Raw genomic sequence first — 15,324 nt, forward strand, 5'->3', positions numbered from 1 at the left:
TTAATTTATGATATGCAAATCAATATGGTAAGTTACAGTCTACAGATACAGTAAGTCAAACTCGATTCAGTAAGTAAAGTTCGGACTTCGGAACTTGAGACTAACTAGCCGAGACACCAGGTTTTAACTTATATGGGATACAATTTTTATAATAGACGTCCTTTACGGCAACAGGACGCCTAATACCATTTACTACACTTTCCATTTCAATTCACATTACCTGACTTGCGCTGCCTTCCTTCTCCTCTGCAGAAAAATGGGGACTTCAGCATCCGAATTCCGCACCTGCTCGTGCGAACAAGATGTTTTTGATTGGATTTTACACACAACTATGAAAAAAAGATTTCCATAGTTCTGCTATTTACTAGAAGACTAGAAACTGAACACTTGTACAAAGAAAAATTATATGAGGTAATAATTCATTTTGTCATCTGTCGCAAATTTTTCAAAAAGTGAGTGAATAAAAGTCACAAAACATTTGCTTCAATAACACAATAGGCCAGCCAAATTGAAAAGAAAACCACAATTATTCCAGTTAGGAGGATCAATGGGATCATGTGGCATTGTCCACTTGTCATCTTGCTTATTAATCAGACGTGAGATCGACGAATATTATTTGCTTCTCAGATGCTTTTATCAAGGGGTTGCTAGTTTCTTCTTGACGCTGATGGCTCGTGCTTGGCTCTTCTTTAATTTTCATTTTCTCCACTACAAATATGGTCGGTCTGTCGAGGGCTATTGGTGCAGATTTATTGCTACAACTCGGCTCTAGCTCGATTTGCTTCATCTCGGCGTCTTCTAAGGATGCGCTGTCTTGACAAAGCGCTTGGCTCGTTTTACGTTTCAATTCAACTTCTTTGTCAGCATGATTTGCTACTGATACATTTGTGTTACTGATTTGCTGCTCTTCCTCCAATGGGGTTGTATGGGGGTCTTCGGCTTTAGAAGTAGATTCCATAGCTCTTTTCAGCTTCCTGTTTTTCCACTGGGATTCCATAGGAGTCTTGCTAGTTGGTTCTGAACGCTTTCGTTTTTGATCCCGCTCCGTTTTCTTCTCCAAGTACTTAACGTATGACTTGTGCCAGCAAGCAGCTCCTTTTTGGGGCATTTCTGCCAACAGGTCGGTGAGGGAGGTTTGAAATTCGGCACTCATGTCCGTCTTTGTGATCTCCCTCAGGGCCATACTGACATTGGAGGATGTTGGTAGACTTAACTCAAGTATGAGTGCAAGGTACCTGCCACCTGAAAATTTGGCCAACCATAAATCAAAGTTGATGATCAATATTCGTTCATGGTGAAAAATTCAAAGCGATCAAATGTTTTAATTGAACAAATGAAAATGCGTAAAATTAGTTTTGTCAAAAGTAGTGTTTTAACAAATAAAGAAAAATTATAAGACACAAGTTCATTACCTTTAACCTCAGAACAAAGTGGCTGAGAATTTTTCATACGATCCAAGTCGGAGGGTATTAGACTCCGTGATTTATCATTATAACGCTCAAATCTCCATTTCACATCAGACGGCTTCAAAATCAGAGGCCGATAGGTTGCTGAAAAGTTATATGCCAAATTTTCAAGAGCGAAGTCTCTATATCAACAAAGAATGAAATAAATTAATGAATCAGATGCCATCAAGATTTTCGACGAATGTGTACGATAACAACCGGAAGCGTGTTGATTGTTCAAACCGTAAAAGCCAAAATAAGAAAAACCACTAATTTTAACCCTTAATTTAATCAAATGCTCACATGAATACTAGTGAGAAAAATCATACTTGTCGCTTATTTCGAAATCCGTCTCCGACAGCCCATCCGCTAGTAAAAGGTCTTTATACCAACCGGCAACTTCATTGACCGGATAAAGGATATTGTAACCAGGAAGCGGTAGGACAATATCGTAGATAGTGTAGTTGTGAAGGTTGTTTTTACTGACGAAATTTAGTTTCCACTGATGACGACTATTGCTGGACTCGTCATCATCTCCTGTGTAATTAGACGATAGGTTGTTGGCTTCCACTTGAACGACGTTGTCTTCGCCGCCGTCACTGACTGGAACGTAAACCAGGTCACCTGCGATTGGCTTCAATCCAAACTTGGCGATACGCTTGGAAACAACAGCGTCCCACAAAAACCTTTGATAGGCTATTATGCAAAATAACCGTATTTTAGCAGGAATCTGTTGATAATGAAAAAATTTAAACATGAATCAATTTTATTGAACAAGAATACTTACCGTTTCCATAGTGATGTCTGAATTATGATTATTATGTGATTTCAGATTTAACACGAATTTACGCACATCTTCCACCCAAATCGGCCGTAACGACTTATCGAATATTTGTATATCCTTGCGGACTTTCTGTGGTAATGTGTAATCAACGAGGCGAGCCAGCGGAATATTGTGAAGTTGTTTAAATTCGACGGGTAGATCTGACATCAAGGCTGAAACAGGGAGCTCTGATAATAAATGAAAAACCTAAAGAAAGAACAGGGTGCAAATCACGGTTAATACGAATCAAACCTTTACAATACACTATAGTATCTCACTGTCTGCCATTCCTGCAACAACACATTTTTCCCGATTAACTGCATTGGTGCGTTAACATAGCACTTGTTTCCATTATAATTTATGAACCCCACATTTTTCAGCGACTCTAATTTAGCCACTATATGGTGCTTGTAGCCGATAACATTCCTTAGTGCCATGATGAAACGATTACCCTGTAAACATGAAGTAATTTGCGCTTTGTAAAATGTTTTGTTTTTCATTTAAAGAGTCTCTCACCTTCAAATGGCCCTGCTTAACCCGCTTATGGACTAAACGGAAATTTCCAACAGCAATATTTGATTGAGATTTCAATTCACGACAAAGCCTTTCCACATTAAAATTTTCATTTCTAATCGTGACCAGTTGACTGGTTATTGATCTTCTATCTTGACATCTGTCTATAGACTCCGAAGTCATAATTCTTTCCATTTTCAACCTTTAATTCGGAAAGAAATATTATGTTAACGAAAAAGAAAAATTTTAATTGGATGAATAATACTTGGGTGTTCCATCACTAATTTTTAGTATGAGTAGCGCTTCCATCATGGTCATGTTTTCTTTACACATGACAAACTCAGTTAACTTGTAGGGATTCAACCGTTTTCCAACGAGGTCTAAATATCGTCGTTTTTCTTCATATTCTTGAGTTAATGGTTCTGTTAAATGAACAACTTTTCCATCAATGCTGATTTCATGTACCTGTTTATTAAACAAAACATTAAATGTGAAAAAGAAAATTAATTAACTGTATTTCTTTCCCTTTACCTGAAAATCAAAGTAGCTTTGTTTCACAATAGCCGAAAAAGCATAGTTATGGGAAACGTATTCGGTTACGGCACTCTTTAAAGAAGATTTGTTATCATTTATGCGGCGATTAATACTTTTCTGAGATTCTTCCTTTTTCTTTAAATCTTTATTTTTATCTTTATTTTTATTTTTATTTTTATCTTTATTTTTATTCTTCCTTTGATAGAACATGTTGTGATTTGGTTTCTTTTCGATTCAAGTTCTATCAAATTTTTTTCCTTTGCTCCTTGGACCTTGGACCTTCAGTGTTTACCTTTCTACCGGTGGGGCGTTTCACAAACAGAACAAAAATTAAGCTTCAAAACAAGCTTGAAATTATAAAAATAATATATTTGCAAATTATACCTTGATATCGTCGATTGGGAGTTGGTGCTAGTTTAAACAAAATCACAAGTGAAGCAATCCGAGGATTTTGATAGGCTGTAACTTGCCACCATCAAACTTACATCGGCTCAACGCAACAAATGTACGAAATAATTACTTAAAGTTTAGCAGAAAGGATTCTACGCCGCTGCCAAATTATTATTATTATTTTTTAATGCGCTACTGCGGAATGCATTGTTCTATGTAGTGGTCTAATGGGTCTGGATTCGCCCTTGAAAAATGTTTTTTAGTCGAGCCACAAGAACGGACCGCAGGGACGACCCAAAAGAAAGAATTGGGATTACTTCGACCTTTTCTGTGTCCATCCCACCCCTTGAGCATCGCTTTTGCTTTCGCAATGAACAAAAAAGCGTATGTTAAAGAGGAAGGTGTACCTAGGTGAAAAGCCATCTGGCTTCCCTTTTTCGGATAATCGCATTGCGGAATCGATGAGCCACTATGAATGCGCTATTCTATTAGTATACACTGGAGTCTGGAGTTACAAAAATGATTTCTTACTCGAGTCGCAAAACAAAACAAAGAAAGAATCGGAATTCGAAAATTAATTTCTTAGTTATTTAACGTTCTCAGTTAATCTTCTTTATTTGAAAGAAATCTTCGTCAACACGATGCACTGATACGATAATTGAACAACGCATTTGACTTTAAAAGGCAACTTGAAGTGAACTGGAGTAAACTGTCTAATCGAACATAGCAAATGATATCTCTGGATAACCGTGCTGGATTCTCAACCGAGCACATGCGAAAATACTTTAACACACAAAGAAAATGGTTGGCATAAATGCGGACTCAAACAATCATCATCGATCCGCAAAATGACCATAGGTAAAATAAGACGGGAAAGGACTTCAACAACAACGAGATGCACAACGAGTCAGCATTTAACAGTTTGCACATTGCACAAAAAAACGAGGAATGTGGAAACTTCACCGTTTTTTGTAAAATTTCACGCGAAATGATTGGCTATTTCTATTCTTGGTTAACTATAGGCATTTAAATTGCTTACTTGATCTTTGCTGAACATAATCATTAAGTTGTTGTGTTCAACTTAAATCGCACAGCTTCATCAATCGCTTTCCCCGGGTTGTCATCGATGCTTCGCTTGATGATGTGATCTCGCTGGCGTCGACAGTTTCGTGAATTCTAGGCTTTTTCTTCCGGGATCCCTCCGAGTCTGAGGACTTCAACGTTGCTTGTGAAGAATGTTGGATGGGATCGTTTTGTTTCCCCAACACTGCACTGTTGTCTACCTTCATGATTTCTCTAACGACCATGGAGGCGTAAGATGACGGCGGTAGGTTGAATTCGAGAATAAGACCGAGATAATTAATATCATCACCTGAATAGAAAACTGGTTAGTCCTAGTAAAAATGTAGTAGTATCGCACAGGGGAAGTGTACTTCAGTGTGGAAAGAAAAAACATACTGAATTATACTTCGCGGAATATGGAAGACTGCGAATATTTGCCAGAGCTTTATTAAGAATGATTAATTAAGATTGAGAAAATAAGAAGCTTACCCGTTTCCAAATCCGTGAGAGCTGAAGCATTAGAACTCAATCCAATGCCGGAACCAACTTGACTAACAAGGCATTCAGCGTCTTTGACATTTTCTGCAACACGTTAACACACAATTTACAATTATACGATTTACAATTGCAACACCTTAAGAAATTAAATGCATTCGTTTGTAAGTACTCTTGGTAGGATGAAATGTTTTACCTTTGCGATGAACCTTCTTGGGTGTAAAATTTTCCTTTAGCTCCAATGTCTCTTCCATCTTTATATCCGATTGGTTTTTTCCTGTAAAGCCCAGAAAAATTACGATTACACATTCCCATAAAATAATAATATAAACGATATAACGCACCGTATGTTTTAAGAGGCTTCGGGCTTAGACAAGATTCCACGTATGTTTCAAGTGATCGGAGAGTCAGCGGTTGAAGAGCTTCAAAATCTAGTACAACTTCATCAGGATCCCAACCAGCTAACTTTGGCTCAAGTGAACGCAAAATATGGACTACTCGTCCAAGCTTTTTACCTATCAATCAAAATGTTACTTGTGATAAATAAATACAATAAGAGACGAACAACGACAACAAAGGAAAAATATACAGACCTGGAAGCAATCTGATGTTAGAACTCAATTGTTTTTTTTCGTCGTACGACATTGGTTTGGCGTCGCTATCGTCTTCCGAATCACCTGAAGGAGAAAGAACGGGTTTCTTCTTAACTGGCTCTGGTGACTCCAAGGTTTTTGGCATTGGGGAATTCTTTAGTTTTAGTTGACCACTCCTAGTAATCCTCTACAAAATCACGTGAAATGTAATAAGACATACACAAATTTGAAGGTGTTGATCTATTACCTTTTCCTGGTCCGTTTGCACCTCTGCGGAATTATTGTGATTCAGCAATGTGCAGTATGCAACAATATAATGGTCACCACAAATAAAACAACAGCAATTATAAGGACAATATTAAGAAAAGTTAATTAACGTCTATCTATATCTGTGCCTTTCATCACATTCTTAAACTCTTATCCTATGACACTCGGAATTCGATGAAATATTCCTTCATCACGCGCTATATTTAAACAGAAACAAAAATAGCGACCCATTTGGCTAGAGTGATAGTACCTGTCACTGCCGTGTGTAGGAACTGAGTCTTTTCCAGTCGATCCAAATCAGATAATATAAGCCTCTCCGTTGGATTAGTGTACCATAAAAATCTCCAGTTGAAATCGGAAGGCTTCAAAATCAGGTGACGGTACGCTCCAGAAAGGCTATGATTTCTGAAACAGGAAGATAACTCTTACAAAAAGATTTGGGCAAGTACTCGTAATTCAATACTTGGCGCTTCTTTCGAAATCCACCTCCGACAGCCCATCCGCTAGTAGAAGATCTTTATACCAATCGGCAACCTCGTTGTTAGGATAAGTTACATCGTAACCCGGAAGCGGTAACACAACATCGGCTATTGTGTAGTTCGGGATGTTGTTTCTGTCGATGGACACGATTGTTGGATTACTGCATTCCGATTGGTTACTGGAATTGCTTTCATCATTGCCCATTTCTTGAAGTTCGTCAACGCTTCGAGCATAAACTAAATCGCCTAGAATCGGCTTTACACCAAATTCTGCAATACGCTTAGAAACGATACTGTTCCAGATGAAACTTTGATAGGCATGAATATAAGAAAGCCGCATTTCAAAGGGGATCTGATTATAGAACACAATACATATTAAATATATAAAACGTTTAAAATGTAGATAAACGTACAGTATTCAAAGCGCCAACGAGATCTCCACCATGATTCTTCATGTAAGATAAGAGCTGGGTTTCCATTGAGTGCAAGTGCTCATGCCCCTTGAATACCTCTGCAATCAAATCGATAGCCTGCAAGAAACAGCGAAATGAGAACGAGTTGGTAGTAGAAGGCATTTATCTCTTACTTCTTTCCACTGGTTTAATAATAGTTGTTTTCCAATTAAGTGAGTCCTTGTTCCAAAACATTCAGTTCCATAATAATTTATAAAACCGTATTCTTTCAGTGACTTGAGATTCGAATCGATTTGAATCTTATCACCGTTAACATTCCTCAATGCAATGACGAAACGATTACCCTTGACATCGAAAGAGTGTTCCAAAAATTAAAGTTATTGTATGTATGTGTGTGAAGAAAAACATTTGTTACCTTCAGACTTCCTTGTTGGACTGGTTTGTCGGTAAAGGTAAAATTTCCGAAAGCTAACTTGGACTTGGACTTGGATTTCAAATCGCATTTCATTTTCGTTGGATCTAAATTCTTATTAGCAGTTACGAGCTGACTAGTGATTGTTCCTTTTTCATGTGTTGAACAGGCAGTCATGAATTCCGGTGAATGTATCCTAATTTAAACAGAAAAACATCACGTAATAACGCGTAAGAAAACAACAAGTAGAATAAGCACGGAAATCGCCATATCGTTATCGTTATCATACTTATTTTTCTTGGCGATTTTGGCAAGTACAAAATTTGCATCAACTGTTTCTTGATTTTCCATGTACAATACAAATTCAGTGTATGAAGATACATGTGGCACTGCATTATCTTGGGACTTTCTTCTCACTGAAAATCTTTCTTTTTTCTGTTCAGGGTTCAGCTGACTGAGATCTGTTAAATGGACAATCTTCCCATCCATGCTAATTTCATGAACCTAGTATATTAAACATTGAAAGATAACAATTAATATTTTAGTACAAAAATAGCAGCTGCCTACCTGGAAATCTGAATTACATTGCTTCAAATGAGCTGAAAACTGTTTTCCTTTTTTGGCGTATTCTTGTATACCAACTTGAGCTTCCGTCACTGGGCCTAGTACATTTTCATGATGGATTGTCTGATGGTTTTCTTTCTTTGTAGAAGCAGCTAAAGCCTTTTTATGTTTGTTTCGTTTTGCCATGGCTTTTAAGTAATGATTCTAGATGGTTTTCATCGCTATGAAGTTAGAATAACTTTGCTGGCTACTTCACTTTTCGAATTCTCTTGATAATTCGAAAGACTTCAATCCTTTTTTAATTGAACTATCCTAGAATTTCATAGTTACTTAAAATACAGAGAAAACGAGAAATATCAGTGCTGCCGACATTGATTGACCATGCTTTCTGATTTAGTGATTTCACTAAACGCTAGCCAAAACGCCTAAAGAATTTCTAACAACTAAAACAATGAAACGATGAATCCTGAATTTGATAGGAGAGTCAAGCAAAGTAAACTACTTGAACAATTTTTATCATAAAAGGAGACGAGCTTATAATAAATTCACAACATGAAATCTTCGTTTTCAAAAAGTTACTCAGCTCACTCTCAGCTCAGCAAGTCAGCATCGGCGTTGCCAGTTTCGTTTTTTTTCGAATTTCGATGATGACGAACACGTGTTTTCATAGCAGACGGCATTTTAGAATATCATTAACAGCATCTCGATAGCAATGGCAGAAGCCGGGGATAAATCAATTTGTTATGATATCTTACAATTTCAAGTATGATTCTAATAACATTAGTTTTTTCGTCTATTTTTTTTTGAACTGAGCGGTTTGTATGGCTTAATTCAAATTTTTGTTTTTCAGTATTAAAATCATAACAAAAAGCCAGCCAACACTAATGTCAACTTGAAAGTTGAAACTGTTATGTCATCACTTTGTTTGTGTTACAAATATCAAAAGTGGTCAAATCCAATTATTTTACAAGAAATTTATTGCCAATGCTTAAGTTTCTATGTTTAAAAAAAGTTATTTTTTGTTTCTCCTACTAATAAGATTGTATTACACAGGAAACCCTCAGAAGGATGAGGACGTTGGACGATAAGATCATTTACACTTTCAATACATCAATGCCAACAGACTCTTTTAAAGGGCAGTTCAATGCATCAGCTACTTGCAAGCATTTACACGATGAGGTATAACATTGTGTTGTGCATCGCAGGCAACTTTTTATTTGATTTAATTATTTGTGACGTAATTAACACTTCCTTAAATTTATTTCTGTCTTTCAGTTACAGAGTAATTATACCAGTAGGGAGAACAAAATCAAGCAGTGCATTGACGTGTTGGCCAGCGAGGTTCGTTCGCTTAAGCAGGAAAAAGACTCGCGTCCCGACAATATTCAATTGCTCAAACACTTGAGGAGGGAACAGACTTCCCTTCGCCTTCTACAAACCGAACTCGGAGTGGAGGAAGTCATCAAAGAAAGAACAATGAAGGTCTTTCACGAACATTGCCGCAATTATTATAAGCTTCCCGATGCCTCATCATAGCTTAAGAAGACATTATAAAAATCAGTTAGTCCAATAATAAAATTTTGTTTCGTAAAACAATGCGATCATAATTTATAATAACTTCTTATCGTGTCTATTGATTTTCAGTTATGTTGGATTTTTTGATGAACTTTCAATTCTGGGCTCAGGTTTGAAATCTTTTTGGAAACTCAGTCGAGTATTATTGACCTCATTTTCCCCCAAAAAATATCCTGTTTGTAGAATTGCAAATGGTTCTAGTCTGCTGGTTGAGCTGTTGACAATTTCTTCATATCGCGTGAGTTAGAATTTCAATAACAAAAGCTCGTACGTTAGACAACCACCAAGCTATAAAGTTTCAAGTTTTAAAAAAGCTGTCGATTCAGCAATTGACCAGAATGCGCGTCACAACGTATTTTTCAAAAAAATATTTCAACACCATTAATGATTTCTTTTCAACTTTTCAACTGTATTTAGAATACAACACAATTTACGGACAGAATGCAAATTCAAAAGTAGAGGGCCAAATAATGAGAGGACTCAATACTATATACCGATCACATCATCATACAACGTTGAATTTCCAGGCCAAGTGTTAAGAACAAACTATCAAAGACAAAACAGTTGGTCCGTATACATTACACCATTATTTAATTTTTTTTTTTTTAGATTTTTGACTTTTTTGTTGTTTTTTTTGTTTGTTTTTGCTATGGACATTATTTATATTAATCACTGAGAGTCGTTTAATGATGATCGTTTTGAATAGGATCGTATTTGTGAGCCTCGTTGTATCGTCGGTGCCATTCGGCGTTGTATTCGTTGATGTTCTCACCGCGATGGGCGGCGTTCTTGCCGCTGATGACCATCAGGAAAGAGCCGAAGATGGCAGCTCCGGCGACGATCAGATTCACCTTGATCCGGAAGTGGCTGCGAGCGTTCTCAATCACTGCGTTCCTGTTAGGTGCCAATAATGAAAGCAAATTGATTGATTTAATTAACCTATCCAATATTAATGATAGGTATAGTGAACTTACGAGACGAGAGAAGGAACTTCGGAGGTCTTCTTGAACTGGCCACTCCAGACGAGCAATCGCTGCTCAAAGGGGCTGACTTTGTGGGCAATTTGACCTTAATAATTCGCACACAAATGTATAAGCACCGGGCATTTAAATCTTGAATTAAAAGAACTTACCAAGTTGGGAGACTGGCGAAATGTATCGAGCAGAGTCGGACATGAGGCGCTTAGCAACAATGCTTGTCTTGGTGAGTTGAGATGCCATTTTGATGATGGAACTGAACGTTTTAAATTTTTTAAAAATATTAATTCACTTTTTATTTACAATTGTACTATTTGATTTATTCAGTTTGTCGTCGGAAAAGGAGAAAGTTCAAACAATACCTTTTTTTGAAAAAACGTTGGGAAATAACTTTCAAAAAAGAGAGTTTGAAGATGCAATAGAATTGCTTTGCGTTTGAGCTGGTTGGAGCTGAGAGACGGTTTGATTCGAATGAGCGAAGGGGCCGCCTTTTTATACGCCGAGTCGGTCCCATGTTGAGAATGGAGGTGGAAACGGGTGGATGGGGTGGGGGGGCCGCCACATGGATAGGCGAAGAAGGAAGCAAAACAGAAAGTCCCAAACATGGGAGGCGTTCCACAACAACAATAAGGGACTCGACGACTAAAAAACTTCAATGGTAAATAGACGAACGAAGGGAGAGAGGTGGTAGATCGGTCACGTACGCCACTCTCTGCCATGTGCACGAAAACACATTGACATTATCTAACTCTTATTTTTCTCTCCTACGTAATAGCAATACTATACTCGACGAGTGTGTCTACGTGTCCGGCCACATATCTAATAGATGCGTGCGGAACCTTGTCGGAAGATAGCTCTAGCAAAACAAACGGATAGACGGACGACCGTTGTGTCATCAGAAATATAGGTTGCCTGAGATAAGAGCTCGATTTGTTTGTCAACGACAGATCGAGGACGAAACTCTCAACCTCGGAAGTGGACGGCACTTGGAAATTTTATTTCAAGGCCCACAATTGTAAACTAAAAACATTTTTATACATAAATAGAATATCAAAACTGTGTGAAGGCCTTTTGAATTTAAAGAAATATTTAACTTTGTCCTTAAATAACTTTCTTTCCTCATATAGAAATAATTCATGAGTACAACGCGGATGGGCACGTGGGTATCAGCTGGGTATAACCAACCCTTGGACCCTTCAAATAAAACACGGAGGGGTGGAATCGAATTAAAAAGTAGGCCTAGGTGCTGCGCACTAACCTATACAACCACCCGCATTGTGTGCGAGTGAGAGAGATCGATAACCTTTCCGTCTGACCTACATAAACTACGTTTTATATTATAGGCTCATTGTCTGGATGTACTAGAGACGCGGCCTACCTTTGTCCGTCATCTCGTCCTGCCAAGTGATTAAATGAAACGAGTTATCGCTGGAATCTCCTACCAGATAATTTCAGGTATTAGAATTAGTAGTCTCGAGAGCTAATTAATTATTCCCCAAGTGTACTTCATTTGCATATCCGAAAAAATCTATTCTAAAATAAGTTGGGGAAATCCATTTTTCTTTGCCCTTCGTTCATCTTATTATCAAGTTCTACAACCGGATCGAAGAACATTCGAGAAACCAAAATTGTTGTTGTTGTTGTTTTGAAAACCACGCGAAAACCTGTTTCTGTTTACATCCAACAGTTCGCCGAATGGCCGGGAGCCCCCGAGGGCACTTTTGTTACACACGTGTTGCGTGCATGTGATGGAAGAACTGCGCAGTATATTTTGCCGGCACGACGAACTCAACGAACCTCCCGGGAGAGCAACAGCGCGCAGAAACCACCGACTAGAATTATCAAAATGCACATGGCAACCGAAATTGTTATCACCATTTAAGGCGCGTTGATTCTTAAATTTGTTTTTAAAAGAAGAAGAATTCAATGTGAATAATCTGAGAAGAAAAACAAAATAGCCGATGAAGGACAAACGGTACGTGGCCTCGACCAGATGAAGAAGAAGAAGGGAGTCGTCAGCGTGAGTGTTTTGTTTGTATACAAATTCACCGTGCCCAGCAGTACATTTATAATGGCTCCAATAGGAAACCAGTTTTTCAGATGGCCTACGTGCCGCTCAAAACGTTCGCCCAGCAACAGAGAGAAAGATACACGCTGTACAGTGCGTCGCGGTTGCTAGTGCTGCTGGCCTTATCGAAGACCGAAACAACAACTCACAGCACCCAGACTGACTGAATGTTTTTAATTTCTCTCTTCCCACCGGCATTCATCAGTTCGTTCCTCTTTGCTCCATTTTTCTACACATTGGGCAGAGAAAAAAAGCTCATGCTCTTTCGGGAAGCCGAAACATTGTCACTCTTGTACAACCGCCGATAAGAGTCAACATCTGTTGGGTGGGGGGATGTCTATAGGGGGAAATTCTATAGGCCTCCAGCTGAGGGTATTTTTGAAATGTGTGTAAAAGTCATTTTCCAACCACGACCTACTTCTTTTTTTTCGTTGTGCACTGGGAAGAAGAAGAAGCCGAGCTATACAGCAAGGGAGAAAATAGAATGTAGAGGGTTGCTTGAACTGCAGACGGCCTAAATCACGAACTCATTATATTTGTCTAGCTCCCCTACCATTTCTTTTGCCAAGGGAAACTTTTTGAAGGAGCTATAGGAGCTAAAGGAAAACAAACTGGCAGAGACCTCGAGGTCTTTCAACCTGTCCTTTGACACGCGTTCCTCATCTTGACATGTTTCTCCTAGTAACAGCAGCCGGACAGGCTACCAGAATACCAACAACTCTACACACAGTTGGCAAGGTAGATCGCTCCTATACAAACAAACAAATAACTCTGATTTTATTTTCTTCCTTTTTTTTAAAAAATGTGAATCAAAAGATAAGAAAATGGCTCTCCTTTAAAGCGGCTGTTATATTTATTTACTCTTGTAATCTTTTTTAAATAAATAACGTGTGTGTAACGGGCGGCACAGGAAATTCCATTTGTTTCCACGGTTCTCACAGTGTGTATCCAAGTGCGTGTTGTTTGTAAACACAACTTTGAACCCGATCAATCACGCGATAATATGCATGCGTGTAGAGTCCCCATCATTTAACGATTTCTGTAACGCAATAAGAATGTATTGCCATTAGATTTAAGGTTATTTAAATGTTTTATTCTACGATGACGCATATGAATATATCAAATGGAACAAAAAAAGGAGGGGCTGTGTTCTGTTTGCCAGTTGTTGTTGTTGTTGTTGTTGTTTTCGTTTGGAGTTTCGTTCCCAGTTTCACCTGGGACGAGCGGTTTCAGGTTTTCCCGTACGCAGCTGCGCTCAGACGTGCGTGTCAAACTTATTTTGGAGACAGCTCAGCTTTATAAGGTGACTCTCGAGTATGTGTGTATCTCCTACCAACTTTATTATTCAAAATAAATAAAGTTTCGGTCGGGATTCTTCATTTCAACCCCAAATCAAATTTGACTTTCCCTCGACGCAGATGAACGACGCACTAAATAAATAATAAAAATAATAACAAGGCACTTTGTTCTGTTTAGTTTTTTTCAGTTTTTATTGTTGGGTTTTGTCATTTTCTATGTACAAATTAATTATTCAAAAAGGCTTCGGTCGGGATTCTTCCCCCCTTGAACGCCAATAACCCAAAAGTGATGTAACAATGCACATGAAACCCCAAAATGATGTGGAATAATTGAATTAAATAAACACCCGAATTATAGTGACCCAAAATGTTCACCAATAAGAAATAAAAGACCGGCTCTCGTGCGATGGCGCAGTCGCGTGACTGGTTCAAAGAAAAACCTTCGACATTACCATAAATGACCACCGCACCAACATCCCCTCCCCTACAATTTGTCGTGAATAGTATATTTTTAAATAAAACGAGGGCGAATAACAGAGACTATACTACATCTACTGCCCGATTACATCACACATACGACTCTAAACGAAAGTTATTTAACCAGCAGTGAAAGTCACGTTTTTTATTCACGTGCGTCGTAGTAGTATAGATACAATACACTCCCGGACCTGCGGGATTTTACGTCTACTGCTGTTTCTGCTATAAACACATTTCTTGTTGATGATGGCGTCCTAAAAAAATCGCCTGGGGCGGTCTGGGGGGGATACAAAAAATAGTCGGTTACCACATAATACATACGCAACTGCGCAGCAGCAGCAACATCGAGTTGTTGTTGTTGTTGTTGACGGTGTGTGGGGTGACGGTGGTGTACGTGGTTGGCCCGGCCCCGCACACGTCTAGAGTGTCGGTGACTTTCTTATATGTGCACTCACTGTACAAATCCTCCAGTATCTGTACATATGTCTGGAGGGCGAATTCAGGTGTGCGTGAACAACACATTATCCAAACAGGATATGCGAATGATGGACGAATAGGCGGTGGCCAAACGAGTTTTCTTATTGGGCTGATATTTTTCTTTTGCTAAAAGTTTGGATTTTTTAAGGAGCCGTTGACTTTATTCGCCGTAGATGCGCATCTCATTAATTTTGGTTTGGTTTCTTATTTATCAACCTGAACGTTCGGTTAGCAACGAACGAAGAAGTATGTGTGCGGTTTTTTTCACGGACAAATGACCGGTGTATATCTGGTCTAATATAACACACCCAAGAAAGAGACAAATTCTTTTCTGTTTATTTTCTATGGTATTAGTTGCTAGGCCAACTCTCGACCAGACGTAAATGGAGTGGTTTGGCAACCACTCCCAATATAATCATGTCAATCTCGTTTTAATATGTGGGGGGGTATAGAGAGACGCGG

The 15,324-nt window shown here is 38.5% G+C and overlaps 4 protein-coding genes across 7 annotated transcripts; 1 reads left to right on the forward strand and 3 right to left on the reverse strand.

Annotated features, from left to right (window-relative positions):
• Positions 1–372: 372 nt before the first annotated feature.
• On the reverse strand, positions 373–4,191 carry LOC124208010 (pseudouridylate synthase 7 homolog). The gene is made up of 9 exons (XM_046605692.1): positions 3,700–4,191; positions 3,313–3,611; positions 3,047–3,246; positions 2,785–2,983; positions 2,547–2,720; positions 2,233–2,475; positions 1,775–2,175; positions 1,413–1,588; positions 373–1,242 (listed from the first exon to the last, which is right to left on the reverse strand). Exons 2-9 carry the CDS (start codon positions 3,523–3,525, stop codon positions 587–589), a joined length of 2,262 nt encoding a protein of 753 aa, XP_046461648.1. The 5' UTR covers positions 3,526–3,611; positions 3,700–4,191; the 3' UTR covers positions 373–586.
• A 110-nt stretch (positions 4,192–4,301) lies between these two features.
• On the reverse strand, positions 4,302–8,597 carry LOC124208011. 2 transcript variants are annotated; one of them, XM_046605693.1, is made up of 13 exons: positions 7,994–8,597; positions 7,716–7,930; positions 7,430–7,622; positions 7,188–7,358; positions 7,015–7,131; positions 6,586–6,953; positions 6,373–6,527; positions 6,103–6,125; positions 5,856–6,042; positions 5,607–5,777; positions 5,459–5,539; positions 5,257–5,355; positions 4,302–5,077 (listed from the first exon to the last, which is right to left on the reverse strand). In XM_046605693.1, the coding sequence occupies exons 1-13, from the start codon at positions 8,174–8,176 to the stop codon at positions 4,782–4,784; spliced, it is 2,259 nt and encodes a 752-aa protein (XP_046461649.1). In that variant the 5' UTR covers positions 8,177–8,597; the 3' UTR covers positions 4,302–4,781. The 2 variants fall into 2 exon arrangements, with proteins under 2 accessions (XP_046461649.1, XP_046461650.1); XM_046605694.1 differs by having other exon boundaries at positions 5,257–5,349; positions 7,994–8,596.
• Positions 8,598–8,645: 48 nt separating this feature from the next.
• LOC124208014 (protein MIX23-like) lies at positions 8,646–10,798 on the forward strand. 2 transcript variants are annotated; one of them, XM_046605698.1, is made up of 4 exons: positions 8,646–8,753; positions 9,044–9,169; positions 9,266–9,550; positions 9,635–10,798. In XM_046605698.1, exons 1-3 carry the CDS (start codon positions 8,703–8,705, stop codon positions 9,524–9,526), a joined length of 438 nt encoding a protein of 145 aa, XP_046461654.1. In that variant the 5' UTR covers positions 8,646–8,702; the 3' UTR covers positions 9,527–9,550; positions 9,635–10,798. The 2 variants fall into 2 exon arrangements, with proteins under 2 accessions (XP_046461654.1, XP_046461655.1); XM_046605699.1 differs by lacking the exon at positions 9,635–10,798 and having other exon boundaries at positions 9,266–9,583.
• On the reverse strand, positions 9,954–11,256 carry LOC124208013 (UPF0389 protein CG9231-like). 2 transcript variants are annotated; one of them, XM_046605696.1, is made up of 4 exons: positions 10,905–11,256; positions 10,698–10,798; positions 10,540–10,633; positions 9,954–10,459 (listed from the first exon to the last, which is right to left on the reverse strand). In XM_046605696.1, the coding sequence occupies exons 1-4, from the start codon at positions 11,054–11,056 to the stop codon at positions 10,249–10,251; spliced, it is 558 nt and encodes a 185-aa protein (XP_046461652.1). In that variant the 5' UTR covers positions 11,057–11,256; the 3' UTR covers positions 9,954–10,248. The 2 variants fall into 2 exon arrangements, with proteins under 2 accessions (XP_046461652.1, XP_046461651.1); XM_046605695.1 differs by having other exon boundaries at positions 10,698–10,801; positions 10,906–11,013.
• Between the last annotated feature and the right edge of the window lie 4,068 nt (positions 11,257–15,324).

Source organism: Daphnia pulex, chromosome 11, assembly GCF_021134715.1.
Source record: "Daphnia pulex isolate KAP4 chromosome 11, ASM2113471v1".
Lineage (NCBI taxonomy): Eukaryota > Metazoa > Arthropoda > Branchiopoda > Diplostraca > Daphniidae > Daphnia > Daphnia pulex.

Excerpts from the sequence above, each read along its gene's own strand:
- LOC124208010 (XM_046605692.1), bottom strand. The coding sequence starts at position 3,525 with ATGTTCTATCAAAGGAAGAATAAAAATAAAGATAAAAATAAAAATAAA. Across the intron at positions 2,176-2,232 it reads CAGACATCACTATGGAAACG|ATTCCTGCTAAAATACGGTT; the intron begins GTAAGTATTCTT and ends CATTATCAACAG. Across the intron at positions 1,243-1,412 it reads ACTTTGTTCTGAGGTTAAAG|GTGGCAGGTACCTTGCACTC; the intron begins GTAATGAACTTG and ends CCAAATTTTCAG.
- LOC124208011 (XM_046605693.1), bottom strand. The coding sequence starts at position 8,176 with ATGGCAAAACGAAACAAACATAAAAAGGCTTTAGCTGCTTCTACAAAG. Across the intron at positions 6,126-6,372 it reads CCTACACACGGCAGTGACAG|AGGTGCAAACGGACCAGGAA; the intron begins GTACTATCACTC and ends ATAATTCCGCAG. Across the intron at positions 5,778-5,855 it reads TAACATCAGATTGCTTCCAG|GTAAAAAGCTTGGACGAGTA; the intron begins GTCTGTATATTT and ends TTTGATTGATAG.
- LOC124208014 (XM_046605698.1), top strand. The coding sequence starts at position 8,703 with ATGGCAGAAGCCGGGGATAAATCAATTTGTTATGATATCTTACAATTT. Across the intron at positions 8,754-9,043 it reads ATGATATCTTACAATTTCAA|GAAACCCTCAGAAGGATGAG; the intron begins GTATGATTCTAA and ends TGTATTACACAG. Across the intron at positions 9,170-9,265 it reads GCAAGCATTTACACGATGAG|TTACAGAGTAATTATACCAG; the intron begins GTATAACATTGT and ends TCTGTCTTTCAG.
- LOC124208013 (XM_046605696.1), bottom strand. The coding sequence starts at position 11,056 with ATGGGACCGACTCGGCGTATAAAAAGGCGGCCCCTTCGCTCATTCGAA. Across the intron at positions 10,799-10,904 it reads CAACGTTTTTTCAAAAAAAG|TTCCATCATCAAAATGGCAT; the intron begins GTATTGTTTGAA and ends TAAAACGTTCAG. Across the intron at positions 10,634-10,697 it reads TTCGCCAGTCTCCCAACTTG|GTCAAATTGCCCACAAAGTC; the intron begins GTAAGTTCTTTT and ends CGAATTATTAAG.